The 17,646-nt window shown below is 48.7% G+C and overlaps 1 protein-coding gene across 4 annotated transcripts in view; it reads right to left on the bottom strand.

Annotated features, from left to right (window-relative positions):
- The window catches only part of CBFA2T2 (CBFA2/RUNX1 partner transcriptional co-repressor 2), a 66,078-nt gene extending 49,012 nt beyond the window's left edge, over positions 1–17,066 (bottom strand). For 2 of the 4 annotated variants that reach the window (XM_055813850.1, XM_055813851.1), the window contains exon 1: positions 16,969–17,066. In XM_055813850.1, the coding sequence (XP_055669825.1) occupies positions 16,969–16,996 (28 nt within the window). In that variant the 5' untranslated portion in view covers positions 16,997–17,066. Of the gene's footprint in view, positions 1–9,277; positions 9,297–16,324; positions 16,489–16,968 lie in introns of those variants that run through there. The other 2 variants (XM_055813853.1, XM_005229282.4) reach the window with 2 other exon arrangements.
- Positions 17,067–17,646: the final 580 nt, after the last annotated feature.

The following is a 17,646-nucleotide window of genomic DNA, read 5'->3' as shown; positions in this document are numbered from 1 at the left end:
CCCCCAGCCCCACACGTGATGAGCCTTGCGAGCTGCTGCTGCGTGACATGCAGAAGAGTGAAGCATTAAGTGTAGAATGGGAAAACCAACAACTAGTGTGGGTTATGCATCCCACCAGGTCTCCTCTGTGAGGCAGAAATAACAGCTAGATTGAGTGACACGGGTGGTAACATGCAAAGTCTTCCAATAGCTGCCAGAATTTCGGCAGCTCATTATCAAAAAATGCCTGGTTTGAATGTAGGATAGTGTTAAGTCCCTGAAAGTGAAGATCAGCTCTGTGGTGGGAGAGGCAGGGAGAACAAAAGGAGCAAACAAGCAATGAAGCATGATTTTAGAGACATTTGGGTTTTGAGATTCTCCAACTGTCTTCTATTAGGATTGCATCTGTATTTGGGTGCCTAAAAAAAGAGGGGAAAAAATAAAGGGGAAGACTCATTTCCAGAGGTGCAGAGGAAGCAGCATGGTTCCTCCTGTGTGTCTGTGTTTCCACTGCCTCAGGGGTGCTTGGATGCAGCTCAAGGAGGACCAGGCACAGTGAATGAGGACCTGAAATTTTATTACCTTCATCTTCTTTTGGAAGCAGAGCCTATTTGCAGATTTACAGCTTGTGTCAACAGGAAGTTCATGTTTACAAGTTTCCAGGAAAAAAAGCCAGCATTCCTGTCCTATGCGATAGCTCGGTGGGGACGCTGCCTCACATGGGAGTTCTCAGATTGGTATGCTAGACAGGAATGAGTTTTAGCCATGTAAAACATCCAGACAAAAAGATAAAGCTATGAAAAAATTGAAGGCCAGAAGGAAAACAGTAATTCAGCAATTTGGTGGAAAATACACAGCAAGACAGCATAGCCATTTCTGGAAAAATACTTTTGTAGCATCTGGGATTCACACTTCAAAGCAACAGAAGAATTTCAAGAGGACAAAAAACTATATTCAGGCACTAACATGAATTTTTCTCGTCTGGTCCAAGTCTCTTGTCATTCCCATTACACTGTTCCTCCAAGGGTCAGCAGCCAAGCTCGGCCTACAGTCACACCAGGGTGGCCCCTCTCCTCCCCACAAGCGCAGACATGGTACCATAGTGGTGTCTGGTGGTGCCTCTGGATCCACCAGGACCTGCCAGGATCCATCCTCCCCCCTGAGCTCAACCCCAGGTCAAGCCTCCTCCTCTCTAGAGTCACCAGCATCAGAGAGGTTTGAAGGACAGCGAAGCCACAGCCCACAACCAGAAAGTGCAGGTAGCAGCAGCTTGCTCTAACCCCGAAGCAGGGCCATGCCAGCTGCAGAACAGACCTCTGGCAGCAGTTCCACCTCGAAGCCTTCCTGAAAGGGAAGTGCAGAAAGCTGCTCTGCACAACGACACTCCAGCACCCTGCACATCTCTGCAGACCGCGTTAGTACAGCAGCTGGTATGCTGCAAATTCTCACCCCAATTTCACAGCAACTTCCCCCTGCATAAAAGCCATGTTTTCAAGAGTAAAACTTCCAATGCTAAATCTCAAGCTGAGGACACCATTTATTGCCTTCAGCAAGCAGGAAACCTGGGCAGAAACAGCCCCATCCTGTGAAACCCGGTCTTAAAACCATCGTCTTCCATATGGTTATTGAAAAAAATCCAAAACCAAACAAAAAAAGCAACCCTCTTTCAAAAATTACACAAAACGAGGAGACATCAGCCAAAGGTCAAGCAGCTAGCACTCTACCAGGATGCCAAAGAACTATATTCAAATCAGTAAATATTTATTTAGGCCATGTTGTACAGTTTAGTAAATACAATTACAGAGTGCCTAGGGTGGTTTCGGATCTCCTGAGCACATATTGGACCCAGGGAAAATTTCTGTCTTGAAAATGGACATTTTCCAACAGAAGACTGATTCAATCAGAACATACTTCTAAAACAAACTCATTCAACAAAACACAACAGGTACAGAAAATTAAGTCTCAAAAAAATACAGCTACCGTCTCCTTCGACAAACAGCTGAAGAAAACCAGGCTGATGAAGCACACAACCCACCCACCCTTAAAAACTCCCAGGATTTAACATGCAGAAGTTTCAGACCAACCCAGCTAAAGAAGAAGCCAGTAATTGCTGGAGGCATCAGCTCCCTCCAACCCCACCACGTCTGTACCCAATACTTTGAGCCACAGCTGCCCCCCCGCACAGATTTTAGGTGACCCACCTCACCCAGAGGTGCACATCTCCACTCATCCCCTGGGCATTCCAGCTCTTTCCATATCAACCCAGCAGCACTAATAACGAAATTCCCAGTGGGGTCCGAGAGATGGGGAGGAGAAAGTCATGCAAAGCTCCCAAAACTTTTTTTTCCATCCAAAGTGCTTAGGAGGAAACACACCATTACTGAGGAGCTGCCTGCCCTGGATCCAAGCATTTTACATCCAGGTAACACTGCCCTTACGCAAGGGGATGGAAGCCATCAGATCCCTTATCATTTCTCCATAGGAGAAAGGGGGATCCATCTGTGCTTTGTGGTCCCCCTAGCAAGCTCCCTGCAGCAGTGGAGTGAGCAGAGCGAGTGCTCAGCACCCTGCTCTGCTTCATGCACCCCCAGCCTCTCCTGTTCCCACAAACCTGGTAAGTAATATACTGGAAAACACTCGGGACAGTTCAAAGCGAAGATTTTTCAATAGACTGAAAAAAGCATTTGGTGAGAGCATCACATCAAAGAAGTCAGAGGTCTTCCACCCCATGCACAGGACATACATGTTCGGACAATTCTCAAGAGCCAGCAACAGCCAAAGGTCTGTGTGCTGAAGTTGATTAACGTGCACACAGGGGAATAAGGAAGAGGCCAAAAATTACCTTCAATCTAAAACTCGGGTCTACTAAACCTGAAGCTTCAACAGCTGTCAAACCCTTTATTTTCTACACCAAGAGTTCTTAAAAAAAAACAACTCAGGGGAAAGAGCAAGAAAGAAACACCTTAATTTAAAAAACAATAATAAAAACCTGGAGTAGGAGATGAAAGAGAGATACTCATCAAAAAAGCTTCTCCAAGGTGGGGCTGGATTTGATGGCACAGGTGGTTAAAAGGCAGCATTCTGGAAATAGCTGATTCCATTTGGCTGTGCTGCTACTGAGAAAAAAAAATAATAAACCAGCTCGAGCATACACTTACTTCCTCTTCATTTCATTAATCCTACCCAGAACCATCGCTGAGGTGAAGCCGTGTTTATTGCAGGCGGTTCTGCTTCAGGGTGTGCTCTGCCCAGGTGAAATAGCACGCTGCGGGGCTGCTCCTAACTCTCCCCAGCTGTGTTTTGCTGACGGTCCTGAACGTCCCCACCTGGTTCTGCAGATGGAACAGCTGCAGTTAAAGGCAAACACCTGGCCCACCACAGCCCTGCCCCGCGTTGCAGGGGGAGATTAGAGTTACACCGGCTCCTGCCCTACTTAAGCTGTACCAGTATTTGGATTATAAACGCCGCGTTTGTGGTTAATAACCTGACTGCTTTGAGCCCAAGTAACTTGAAATGCTGCAGGCTGAGTTTTGAGTTCAGCATGACTTGTTTATGTTCAGTTAATGACCATGGTCAGCTTTCCACTGACTGGCCACCAAAAAAATCCCTGAAGGAGTGGGAGAGATGAGCGACAGATACACCACCCCTCCTACTCAGAGCTGCAGACCACCATCGGGCGCCCCAACGATCGTATGCTTACAACCAGTTGCACCCCTTGCACAACAGCTCGGGGTTGCACCGACCCAACCAGGGCTGCCAAGGGGATGCAGCCCAGCGTGCTGCAGCTCCCCCAGTATCCCTGCAGCCGAGCCCAGCACCGCAGTGTGTCCCAGGCAGCCAGGCTCACAGCACGCCCTGCTCCGTGTAGGGAAAGGTAAGACCACGCATGCTCCAAGCTGCTCATGTCTGACCTGATGCTCCAAGCCATAGCATAAGTACTTTGAATTTTACTTCCCTGCAGATCTAGAAGAATAGATGACAAATATATAACCTTTAGGGAACATCATTATGAGCAGAGCAAGAGAAAAACATTTCCAGGGGGGATTTTTTCAGCAGCCATTTCAAGTAACACCTCTCTTCAAGGTAATAATACTGCAGTCTGAGCAGGCTTCTAGTCCAAGAGTTCATTCTTCTCACAACTAAACAGCAGCGTAATACATCTACCTGATTAGCAGTGCTGCTTCAGCATTTCTTTTCAGCATTTTCCTGCAAGTCCTTGCTCAGTGATGACAATATTTATATTGGGAACACAAGAATATGCAACTATGCCACTACAAACTGTAGAGACAGACGGTGCACTTAAAAAACCCCAAACAAAACCACTTCCCGATAGGCTCCAAATGTCTGGACACTACAGCATCAGTCAAAGAAGCTACCTGCTACTTAGCAGTGACTTTTAGATGACCTGAACCTAATTCAGAATCATAGTCATATAGGGGAAAAAATCCCTGAGATGTAATAAACTTTTTGAAGGAGATAATTTGAGGGCAAAAATTAGATCTTGCAAGGCCAAACTGACAGGAATTAGTTCAAGAAACCCTGCAGGGTCAACTTGTATTAACTACAGAAGATCCTTCTGCAAATTAAAAGGTTTTCCTGCCTGCTTGTTTGGGGATATGGAAAAGCTGCAAACTCACCCCCTAAGGTTCGCACTAACGACAGAGGCTGCTAAATGCCAGAAGGAGTCTCAGAGACGAGATGTTGGAATGATAAGAAGTGCTGAAGGTGCAGCCCACTAAAATTCTTCCATGTGTTCAAGAGTCAAGTCCAACCAAACCGACATTTATAAAAGCTCCTCTTTGGGTCCTCTTGCTGAGGAAAAAAGAGTGATGCTCTGACCTGACACAACCAGTCATGTTGAGGGATAATTCCTGCGCTCTTGGGTCCCGTTTACAAACACCTGCATCCCTGTGTCTCTTGGGTACCCAGCCTCCCCCTTGCCTTGGCCTTTTCACAGTCCATCTCCGCAGGCAGGCGAAGTTTACTACACAAATGGAGTGTGGCTGTCTTCTTGACGCATGCAGAACACATAATCCCAGAGAGATAATCCTGATTTAATGATGAAATTAAGGACCTTTGATCAAACAAATAAATTTTATAAAAGCTCTATTAAAATATTCCTTAAGTCTCTGGGACAGGACGACAGACCTCTAAAATTAATTTTGTATGTGACTCTCTCAAGCTGTGTAATGTAACATGAGTCAGGGACAGCAAACTGCTCCTTCTTGTTTGCAAGACACCGTAAAATCTCTAACAGCACTGGAGGCAAATTTCCCATGCTTATTGACATCTGCCTGCCACCCCTTCAACGAAATGCCTCATCCTCTGCCTGCCAGAGTAGCCAGAGGACACCACGATCTCTAGCTCACCCAACTCCATCTCTCCAACTCACAGCACGCCTCCTGCACGCCAAAAATGGGACTGACAGTGGTACAGCCGACCTGGCCACGAGAAAGTGGACCAAAACCACCCGCTGATTTCATACAGACCAACAAACTGAGAGGTGGCAGGAACTCTGTCAAAGCCAACTCGGGCTGCAGTTGAGCTAGTGACCTCCCAGCTGAACTTTCTAGCCTCTGCCAGTCAGTACCAGGTTTTGCATTAAAAAAAATCAGATTTGAAAACAATTCCTCATTAAAACTTAGGTGCAGAAACCCACTTTATTCTCACTGTACAGAAATCCTCAGACACTTGTTTTCTGACCTCATGAGAACTTGCTCCAGCACCAGAGAAGAACCCAATGAATTGACATTTCAACACTTTCTTTTACCCTCAAGTACAAACACGCAGCTTCTGAGAAAAAACAGTGATGCTCTGACCTGACACAACCAGTCATGTTGAGGGATAATTCCTGCGCTGTATCAGTGACTGGAATTACCAGAGCTTTGCCAACAGCTTAATGAGATGGAAACTCACGCTCCCACTGCCAGAATTTGTTTGTCGGGGTATAAACTATTTGGATGCTCCGAATATTTTGCTTCTGTGTTATAAAACAGGTGCGAAGAGGTACATCTCCATTCACGGAGCTGCTGCTCGGAGAAGCGCAGCCATTTGGACAGCACCATCGGTGACAGATTTAAATTCCTGGCATGTTGCATGTACACAGGCAGATCTGTCCACTGGCTCATCCTCGCCTCGGTTGTTCTGCTGATCTACAGACTCAGCCCATGCTGGAGAAGCAGAGTCAGCAGAGAGAGGGCTACCGTGCCTGGTCACCTGAACAAGCCTGCGCATGCCACCGCTTCTCATCCCATCTAGGGTGGTTCTTTTTTAGCTTTTCTTTGGGGCTACTATCAGCAGAAGTGGAACCTCCCTGGCCTTCAGACTGCGAAGACCAGCAATGACTGCACAAATCCTGCATAAAGGAGCAGAAAACCCAGCTTGCTGCAAAATTGTGCCGAGGGAGGCTTTGTGCAGGGCAGAGAGGGGTGGTGGGTGCATTTGGGGAGGTATCAAAGTACTGCTGCACCCAGCAGCACAGCATAGGGAAGTGCCCCTCTGGTGGCTGTTCCTAACAGGGCTCACTCACGGGAGCGAAATAACAACAGGCTTTCACTGAACAGGGCTGCAAGAGCCTGGACAGCAGCTAGGTCACATCTGTCCACAGTCCACTTGAAGCAGAATCCGTCCCATGTGGTGCTGCCACGTTCTGCAGGGCTTCCTGGGCCACCTTACACCACTAAGAGCAGCACAGTAACAGTGCAGTGCTGGTGGGAACTGAGGCAATCCTTACTGACACATGCAAAAGGGAAAGTGGAGATCCTATATCCAACCAACCATCCTGTATGGTATCTGCGAGACTAAAGGCAAGAACTTCTGCATGGACGAGATCCTGGTCTCTGATGCTCAACTATCCGTAAATCATCAGAAAAGTCATCAGCACTGATAGAAGATCAAGGAGATGTGGTAAACTACATTCAGGAGTAGTGACCGAGTCTACAACTGTTATTTTTATGAGCATATTTTACCATAAAAGTCTTACAAATTTCATCCCATTAACTTTATCTCAAACTTAACTTTCTTAATTAGAGGTATAGGGCTCAAGGGAAACTGCTGTAATTATTAAATGGGAAATAAAACCTGATGAACACAGTAGCTGCAGTGACTGAAGATGTTAACATTTAAATAAAACTGGCAGCAGTCAAGTCAAGAAACATCTAAAAAATTACCTGCTCAACAGTTTGTGTGCTCTAATAGTTGTTTACCCATTCACATGCACAAAGGTTGGTTTTTTTCCTCTTGCTAAAATCAATACTACACAGGGAAAAGAAACGATTTGTTCAATGAGACAAGTATATTCAAGAAGAAAAAGGACAGACAAGAGCATGTGAACATTTCTGGAGTACCACAGTGCAGAATCAGGCCAAGCAGGTGCTTTTAGATATGGGCGGCAGGGATGGCAATGCTAAAATCAAAGAGGGTGCAGGTCACCCCAAACACTCCTTTTGCAAGGTCCCCATCCACAAGCTTTCCAAAAGAGGGGTATCTGCTGCTGTCCAAGATTCTTCCCAAGATTCCATCAAATTAACTTCTAGGTACTCAGCATACCTAGATTGTAGTGGTTTGACCCTGGCTGGATGCCAGATGCCCACCAAAACCGCTCTATCACTCCCCTCCTCAACCAGACAGGGGAGAGAAAATACAACGAAAGGCTTGTGGGTGGAGATAAGGACAGGGAGATCACTCTGCAATTACTGTCATGGGCAAAACAGACTCAACTTGGGGAAATTAATTTAATTTATTACCATTCAAATCAGAAAAACACCTTCCTCCCACCCATACCTTCTTCCCAGGCTTAACGTCACCTCCAATTTCTCTCCCTCCTTCCCCCAAGCAGCACAGGGGACAGGGAATGGGGGTTGCGGTCAGTTCATCACACGCTGTCTCTGCTGCTCCTTCCTCCTCACACTCGTCCCCTGCTCTGGCGTGGGGTCCTCCCTGGGCTGCAGGTGGAGATCTGCTCCACCGTGGGCCTCCACGGGCCGAGGGGCACAGCCTGCCTCACCGTGGTCTTCACCACGGGCTGCCAGGGAATCTCTGTCCGGCGCCTGGAGAACCTCCTGCCTCCTTCTGCACTGACCTGGGGGTCTGCAGGGCTCTTGCTCTCACACAGCTTCATTCCTCTCTCCCACTGGCACAGATATTTTTTCCCCCCCTGCTTAATATGCTGTCACAGAGGCACTACCACTGCCCCGATGGGCTCAGCCTTGGCCAGTGGCAGGTCCATCTTGAAGCTAGCTGGCATGGGCTCCATCAGACATGGGGGAAGCTTCTGGCATTTTCTCACAGAAGCCACCCCTGTAGCCCCCCGGCTACCAAAACCTTGCCATGCAAACCCACTAACCTAGATACAGAGGGAAGATCACACTTTCACAGAAAAAATCACCCTCTGCGAGGGGAGAAAGGCACCAACCAGTGTATTCTGAAATGTGGAGACTCGGGTGGACTAAAGGAAGTAATCTGGAGTCAGGCATTTTGCAGCAGAGGAGTAAAACTCTCAAACTCTTGGAGTTGGTTTAGGAGTAGTAAATGGATGCAGGTGATCCGCCAAAAATTCAATTTTGTGTGACACTGATTTGCAGTCCCTGATACCCCAGTCAGATTTACAAGCTCTGTGAACAAGTCCCTGCCTGTGTCTAAATTCTGGCCTCTCCTTTCTGCGTACAACTTTATAGGTGAGGGGTGGCTTGGCTACAGAAGTGGATGTATAGATGACAGCAGAGACTAGGTTAAGGATCTATTCCTGCCTCTGTGATTATCAATACCACAGCCCTGAACCATTTCAGCTCTGCAAAGGTCCTGGAGATGCTCTCCCAGATCTGCTAAACCAGTTTGCTTCATGGTTGCCAAAGATTTGCTGTATTTTTTTTTCTGGAAACCATCCTCAAGATTGCTGCCTTTTCTCTCCATCTCTAAGCAGATCTCCTGGCAGAAAAAAACTGGTCCCGGGAAGCAGATGGCTCTGTGATAAGGATATCAAGTTTAATACAACTTCCATCTATGAAGGGGGATGAGAAGGGAGTAGGGAAGGCTCAGAAAGCTAGAAACCTGGATGCATCAGCTCGTACATGCACGCAACCATGGCGCAAGCACTGAAACACACTCAAGTACATGCCCAGCCTCAAAGAGCGGGCAGGTGTCTAGGCTGACACAAGTGATCTCAAGCTAGGCTTGAAGGTTTTTCAGTGCCTCCTGATCTGTGATAGTTTAGGAGTGGAAATGCATCACTGAAAGAACATTCCTGAAGTCAACAGAGTTTCTCAGCACAACATAAAGTACAGAGTGTATCGTTACTCACCATGGGAAGGTGATCCATCAGCATCTGTAGTGCGAAGAGGGAAGCAAACAGCAGAAGGAAAGCAAAGCGCTAGAAAGAATTTCTGGCTAGAATTTGCTGCTTTAAATCTTCACGTGAACATGGGCTGTGTGCTGCAGAATGCCATGCTCGCATCGCGGAAGCAAAATGGGCACAAGGCTTCCATCCAACTCAGATTTAATGGCATAGAAGATAGATCCGCTCTTTGAGAAAAATCCCAATTGTTGATTTCTGTTTTGTCTGGCGATGGAGCACAGTATTCCTCCTTCCTTCCTGCCAAAAGTGGTGGAAGTATGATGTACTTTAAAGTAATTACAGTACCTCATCCCAGAAATGGCTGCATTTCAAACTAGGCAGGAGATACAAAAGTGGGGAGTGGCTCCCTGATGAATGTTTAACCTGCTTTCAGACCTCGGGATGAGAAGATGCTCTTCAAAACAAACTATGGCGTTTTGCTTCCAATACCTGTCTGATTTGTCTCCCTTTGATCTGCCTGGAACTGCTAGCACCTCCATGCTCTTGCTGGCAAGTCCAGGGCAGCACTGCCCCAATGCAGCAGCCACAGGCAGGAGCTGCCTTTCTACAATACGGCTCAGCTTGATACAGGGTTTTTTTTGTTGAACTGATGTCTCTCCAACTCCTCAGAAAAACTGGCTAACATTTGGCTGTGACAACCCTGTGCCCTTCTAAATACACAGCCTGGGTTTTGAGTATGCCTGGAAGTGTTCAGTATTCTGATTATTGGTAGAACAGCCACAATTATCCAAATAAAACTATTACTACATTGGGCCTTAGATCATAAATAGAACTTAAATGGATTTTATTACATCCCAGGAAGCAAGAGCTACAGAAGGAAAAGTATTGCTAAGTGTGCATTGCTACTACCTATCAATTTCTCCTAAACACTCAGCACTTAAGAAATACCCAAAGAAGCACACTGCTCCCACAGCATAACTACTTCAAATTCCCCTCTGAGCTCTTCCCTTTTAGCCAACTCGCATGGTACGTTTTAGCAGCTGAAAATTAAAGGGTCACAATATTGAGCCTTCAGGTATCAAGTTCACAATGGAAATAGCAGCTGACACAGGAAAGGGCACCGCTGAGCACGGTGGTAATAATTCTGTTGCCTCAGAGCTGGAAGCAGCTCCCTTACACCAAGTTTGTTATTTAACTCAGCAAGAAATGAAAGAAAATGCCACAGCCGTGGATTTATTCCTTACACAGCCTCTTTCAAATCATACTCCAAAACCAGAGCCCCACTAGCAGTGAGAGTCCCTAACTTTGGCTGCAGCATCCTCTTTAATTCAAGTAACTCCCTTTCAAGTGCCAGCGAACGCAGTGATGGCAGTGGCCTAAGTGAAGGCTGTGCTGTCCTTCAAGCCCAGGCGAGCTCTTCAGCTGGAGCCCAGCTTCCAGAAGACTTCACAGGAGGCAAACACAACTAGATGCCTCAGGTCCAACAGCAAGGAACGACAAATCCGGGATGTCTGACAGCCACCGGCCCCGGCAGGAACAAGGAGGGCTTCTGTGGGGCCCCGGGAAGCCAGCCAGATACGCCTGCTTCCCTTTTGCCCCTCCTCACGTCATCCAGGAAAAGCCATCTTGCCACCCCAGGGACTCCCCACCTGGGCCCGCTCTGTGGTGACAGCCCAGGCCTGCTGTTACCTCCCAAACAGATGCATTTATTCTCTTGAGAGTCTCCTACATCTTATCTAGCTGGCAGTTTCCAAACGTCGATCGCCAAGTCCAGCTAAAACCACTTTAAGCCCTTTTAGGCAATTATTCCTGAAAGCGTTCCGGCTGGGGAGCAAGGAAGGCAGAACGGCAGCCCCGCGGCAGGGTCCCCCCTCGCTGTCGTGCTGGGACGGGTATGGAAAGCACCTCCTGCACCCCGCTCTGGTGCCGCTGTAAACAGGACCTGGCACGGGAATGGATGTACAGTTTACAAAGATCCCTTGCTTCAAGCAAATTTGCCTCTCAACACATGGCCAAACTCTCACGCAATAAATTAACTATTTGGCAGCCACTGAACTAGCACTGGAGCCAAACCAATTAGGGTTTAATGTGATCCCAATTTCCTATTTCTGAGATGGGGGTTGGGGAGTGGGGGGCAGAGAAGGGGGAAGAGGAGGGAGAGAGAGCAAACTAAATCCCCTCCTGGTTTATAAATCCTTGCCAATCATCCCAGATAAACCTGTCACCCACAGCTCTAAATCTGTATCTGCACTCGCATGCTCCAAGGGACGCTATGGGAAAAGGCACATTGGATGCAGCCAGCCTGATTCTCGACATGTGTTTTCCATACTTGGGAAATTCAATCATTTAAAAAATATTTACCAAGCTTTGTCTTTAATTAGAAAAACATGACGACGGATAAGGCGAGTTATTGTTTCTAAGCTAGAAATGTCAGAGATCCTAATGATGTCAGAAGATAAACCCCATTACTGACCCACGTACGCGCTGCCAGGCCGGCAAATGTTTCAAAGGTTTTTTTCATCTCCCCTCAAAGTTCAGCCCTTTACAGTCACAATTTATCAGTGGCTTCTTGGCCCCCACCAAACCTAATCAGTGAGGAGGAGGGAAGACTCCTGCCTGCAGATCAGCTAGATGGGGTGTTTTAATGCAAAAGAGCTTGCACAGCGGGGGAGGAACATGGGAGCCATTTGACTTCTTCGTGTTTTAACATCCTGACTACAGTACCGCCCCTGCACATGCAATTATGTGCCATCACCTAAAATAAGCAAATTAATCTCATTGGCACCTGGAAATGCCGCAGGCTGATATCCCCAACCTTTAAAAAAGTGTTAAAAAGTTTCTGCTTAACTAAGACCAACTGAAATATTTGCTCCTAAGAACAGAGCCACAACATATTGTGTACCACAGTACTCACAAAAGAAAAGAAAGCTGATGGTGCTCCAAGCAAGAAAACCACAAGTGTTTGTCTGCCCAGGACCATGTGTGACCATACAGATGTACCCCACACTACAGCTGCTTTTCCACCTCCGTTTGTTCAAGCACCTCCAGTCAGACGCAGAGACTCCGCAGGCAGGATGCACAACTTAAAAGTATAAAGCAAGTATTTGTTGGCTAACAGATACAAAAGATAGCTGGGATGTACTGAGTTATTAAGCTAAGCATTTGTGTGCTCACCAGTCCTGATAAGGCGTCTGAAGAGTCAGGCAGGGTCCCTGGATCAGCTCCCCAGCACTGCCCAGCTGCTGTCTGCCGCCAGCCCAGTCCCACCAGAGTCGGTGATGCTCAACCCAACCATCCCTCACCAGTCCAGCCTACTCCCACCTACACCGACAATGTACAGCCTCCCTGTTTTCTTTCCTATAGGTTTTTATACCTCCTTCTCCTCCTCCTGTTGCCTCCTGTCAGAAATGATAAAATGCACACACAAGCCAAGTGGGAGCATCCCAGGTGATATATTTGGAGGAACTTGCTGTTACAGCAACTAGGTGCACTATTAGGAAGTGACAGACTAACTCCCAAGAGATCATGAGGATTAAAAATATGGATGCATGTAGTTCAGGGAGAAGCTGGTATTGACACTAACAAACCGGTGTGTCTATTAAGTCCACTTGGAGAAAAGCAGCAGTAATTCTGCAAGCACTCACTAAGCATCCATCCGATTATTTTATGACATCCACAGAAAAAAAATGGCTAATGCTACGCTTTCCATTCAAAATCATACCTGTAATGAAAAAATTCTGTAATATTTCAAAAAGCTTCAAAGTGTCACTGATAGACCCAAAGTCAAGACAACAGCATACCATTTATCTTCTGAAAATATCCTTGCAACCCAAGGTTGAGGGCTATTATCAACTACTATCTTAAATACCAACATAAATCTACACTGGACAAAATCCCTGCCTGAATAGTCTGATCCTTTAAATTATACCAAGACCGCAAAGCACGTCTTTGAGGAAAACATATGTGCAGACTTTGACCTCAAGGTCCAATTGCCAGATAAGTTACTACCTGTAGAAGTTAGGGCTTCTCTCTCTAGAAGAACATGAAACGGAGTAAAGAATGTTTGAACTGAGCTCTAAGGTCAGGGTTGATTAACTTGAAGTGCACAAATACAGCCAAAACAACATCCATGACACTTTTCATAGCTGAATCAAACATCCGTGGGTACACAGGTGGGATGCAGCAGGAAAGGATGGGAAGGTGATGGGGACAGAGGAGAAGTTTTCTGCTCCAGACATGGGGTGGACAAGTGCCTTCAGTATGGTGGGTTTTGGCCTGGAAGAGTTTCAGGTAAATTGCCTGTCTGGGTGGACGCATTGACTCCAGGACTTTCTACATTGGAGGGGGAGAGACAGATTCACTTCTCACCTCTGTGAATTTTACAGCCACCCCCTCCTTCTGACATCAAAGAGTTCACCTCTGATTCTTGCCAGCAAAAGGCAAACCTGAGCAGTCCTCCTCCCCACTCCAGTGGTTCATGGCAACATCTTGAGATAGCTGCAAAGCCTTGGAAGCTCAGGCTGACGGAAAGTGTACTCAGCTCACTATTCCACTCCAGTCCTGCTTTTAAGAGTCAGCCACATGAGCTCTACTTGAAGTACATGCTCTTTTCTATCCCCAGAGAAGGTGCAAATCACAGAATCACAGAACAATCGGGGTTGGAAGGGACCTCTGGAGATCATCTAGTCCGACCCCCTGCTAAAGCAAGGTCTCCTCGAGCAGGCTGCACAGAATCACATGCAGGAGGGTTTTGAATGTCTCCAGTGAAGGAGACTCCGCAAAATCAAAAAACTTTTCTTCTCTGACTGCTTTAAAAAGTCAGTTTATTTCATGCTTCTGAACACTGGTGCAAGGGAAGAGAAACACTGTAAGCCTTTAATTTTACAGTATATGAAAATCAAGACTAAGTCCCTGAAAGATCTATCTCCCCGTTGGAAATATCTATGTAAGAAAAGCATGCTCAGAAGAGTCAGTATGTGCCTTAAAATAATATGGAACATCCCAAAGTTTCAAAGCAGTTCCATATTTCTTCCTTCTTTCCAGATCACTCGTTTCACACCAAGCACTGAACCATTTCTCTGTAATACATACCCAAAGAAATCAAGCAACCTCCTGACATTGCCAGCAACTGGATTTATAATACAGCAAAAATCACTGGGCTGATAAACAAGGCAAAGCATATAATTTGTGCTTATAAAAATTATGAGTCTACAGCTGGTTATTCACCTTCTTGAGAGCAAAGATAAAATCCAACAATGTTCTTGGGCAGACACTAGGCCCAAGAACTAAGTGATGTGCCAGCGTTCAGCCTGTTCAATAACTGGCACTAACAGGACATCATTACCTGCTCTATCTACAAAGCTGCTGAAGGCTATAAGGTGTATTTACGTGCTTATGCTTGTAAAAGAGCTGTGTGGCTCACCAGGGTTATCATTAGCCCTTCACCAATGGATGCCGAGCTGCAGGCGTATTAAAGGTGCCTAAGAAATGATGCTTTAGCTGCCGCCAAGTCATCCAAAGCATCCCAGGTGCTCGTCACCCTCTCTTGCCAGCGGCTACTGCCTTGCTGTACCTGCTGGTGAAAGGTCAGTGCAATCACTTCCTGACTTGGTTCTGTCAGCGGGACCCAGATGAAAACCCTAATCTCAGACATGGTTTAATATTGCTAAACTGAGCGACTATACACACATTTACATGTTCTGGCTATGATCCGGAAAAACATTCAAACAACTTGCCCCAGGTTGCAGAAAGTGTCACAGCTGAGAGAGGAACTGGTTTCACATACCCATTGTGAAGCTATGGCTTTAGGCACAAGATCACTGTCTCCCTCAGCTTCTGTTATTTTAAAGCAGGATTTCGAAGGCCCGTCCCTCCCCCCAGCGCTCAGTCTAAGAGGAACAGGGAATCTCACCAGTCTTTGCATACACCATCAAGCTGTGCCATGAGCAGACACACTGGGTGGGATTTGTTTCATCTAACTCCTTGTTGCCAAAGCCTAAGTCAGCTGTCCTGGACACCCCTTGCAGTCAATGAAAAAGCTCAGGCACCTCCAGTGTGTAATTTGACTCACCCGAAGAGAGATGTCCAAGACTGATGAGATGAATCACCCTCAGAAGCGCTTGCTTCTCCCCTGCGACTGCAGATGGAACTCAGAGGAAGGAGATCAGGCACAAAGGGCTGACTTTTGGACAGAGAGATTAAAGCAGATGACCTCACCCGAGCTCTTTCTGTAGGGCCTTTACTTCAAGGCAGACAAAATGAAAAGCCCTCTATGGCAGCGAGGTTAGGAGCCCATCAACCAGGTACCAGGGTTCTGCAAACCCCCGTGGATGTTACCATGGCTTGCTCACTGCTGTGTCCTCCTCCCGCCGCAGCCACCTGGGCCACCTTTTTAAGTCCGCATGCTTTGACAGACTAATATTTGCAATTGCCTTAAGGGATAAGAACCTCACCCTGAATATCTCCACACATTTTGCACTAAGCAGCACGATAAAGTCTTCACCCACCCTCTGCAATTTCCATCACTTGGTAATTCCTTCCCCATATCGGGAATGAAGCTTTCAGGGTGGTTTCCACATTAGCGTCAGCATCTATCTTTACATTGCTTCCCTATGAGCAATCACACTTCATTTTATAATTCCCTCATTTCCTCTGAGCTTTGGGATGTGCTTTTAACTGCTTTTCTCCTTTCACTGAACTATGACTTATCAACAGCCGCCGCCAGGCCATGATCCAGCCCCATGTAAATGGCCCGGCCGGGGGCCCGGCCCTCTGGACATCCGTTACAGAGGGACATCGTGGCTCTGGCAGGCACCTCAGCTGAGACGCTCTCCATCCACTCCCAACTGTGGATAAACAAATACTGTGCGCAGAGGCATGGATGAGGAAAACATCAGGAGGTTAATGTGGTGAGAGGCACAGGCTCACCATCTACCCTGCTCCTTGTTGTGCTTCCCTCTCTCCAGCCGACCCGGTCGCTTTCAGAGAGCAAGTGCTGCGGTAACAAACCTGCCCTGAGAAACGCACAACAGCAGCAGGGCTCCGGTTACCCACCAGCCCGAGTAGCAGAGGGTGCTGCACCAGACAGGCTTCACCCAGACACCCCGGGTCGGGGCCCACCTGACCCCTACAGGTCCAGCTGCTGCCGAGGCCACCGGCTGTCCCCAGCCAAGCCAGGGGCGAGCCGGGGGGCTGTGGCCAATAGCGCCGCTGCTGCCCGCCCCTCTGCCTGCGCGGCCACGGCCACCGGGCCCCCGCCCGCCCGGGAACCGCTGGGAAATGCCGGGGGCCACGTCGGGGGCCGGTATGGGAGGCGGGGTTGCCCAGGGCCGCTGCCGGCCCGGCCGCCCGACACTGCGGGCCAAGCACGGCACGCCAAGCACGCTAACCCGGCCCGGGCACCGCTCGCCTTCACGTACCGACGTGCGCAGCGGGCAGAGCCGCGCCGGGCGCAGCCCCCGCCCTGCTCCCCCCGGCAGCGCAGGGCAGGGCAGCCCCGAGGGGCTGAGCCCGACGGCGGGGCCGGCCCCAGCGCTGCCCGCCGCTCCCCGCCTCCAGCCGCGCCGCCCCCCGCCGCCAGAGGCCCGGCCAGGCCGAGGCGGCCCCGCCGCCGCCCGGCCCCGGCCCCGCTAGGCCCTTCGCCCCCGGCCGAGCGGCGCCGGGCGGGCCGGCGCCTCCCCCCGCGCCGCGGCTCTTACAGTGGCAGCCGCCCGGGATCCCCACCATCGCCCGGCTCCTCGGCGCCTCCTCCCGCTCCCCGCCGCGGCCCCTCCGGCCCGGCCCGGCCCGGCCCTTCGCCGTGACGCTACCGGGGGCGCGGCCTACCCGGCCCGCCCCGGCAAGGCCGCGGGAGGCTTGGCCTGCTGCCGGGTAGCGGAGCGGGGAGCCCCTGGTTGACCACAGGCGACGCTTTATATATGAATTTAATTCTGAATTTTAGCCTAGTTGTGGCTTACGGCCTCCCCAAGACCATGTCACCTTATTCCCACTTGTGTGCTGAGGCCGCCCCGGTAACACAGAGGTGTCGGGGCCTGGGCCTGCGGCCCAGCGCTGGGGTCTCGGTGGTGTCACCAAAGCTCTGAGCTGCCTCCTGGCACTGCCTAGGCCCAACTGCAGTTGCCCAACGATGGGGTATCCACTTCTCCAGGCAACCAGCATCTCACCCCCTTCATCGTGAAAACTTCCTTCCTTATATCTGATCTAAATTGACCCTCTTTCTGTTTAAAACCGCTGCCCCTTGTTCTGTGACTACAGGCCTTGGTAGAAAATCTCTTTCCATCTTTCATATAAGCCTTTATCTATTGAAAGCTGCGATAAGGAAGAAAGGGGCTCTTCCCAAGTACCAGCTAACTCAGGGTCCTTCTGTGGAAAAGCCT

This window comes from Falco peregrinus, chromosome 9 (assembly GCF_023634155.1).
Source record: "Falco peregrinus isolate bFalPer1 chromosome 9, bFalPer1.pri, whole genome shotgun sequence".
NCBI classification, from domain to species: Eukaryota; Metazoa; Chordata; class Aves; order Falconiformes; family Falconidae; genus Falco; species Falco peregrinus.
Note: the sequence above shows the minus strand (reverse complement) of the source record. Positions and strands in the feature narration are given on the sequence as shown.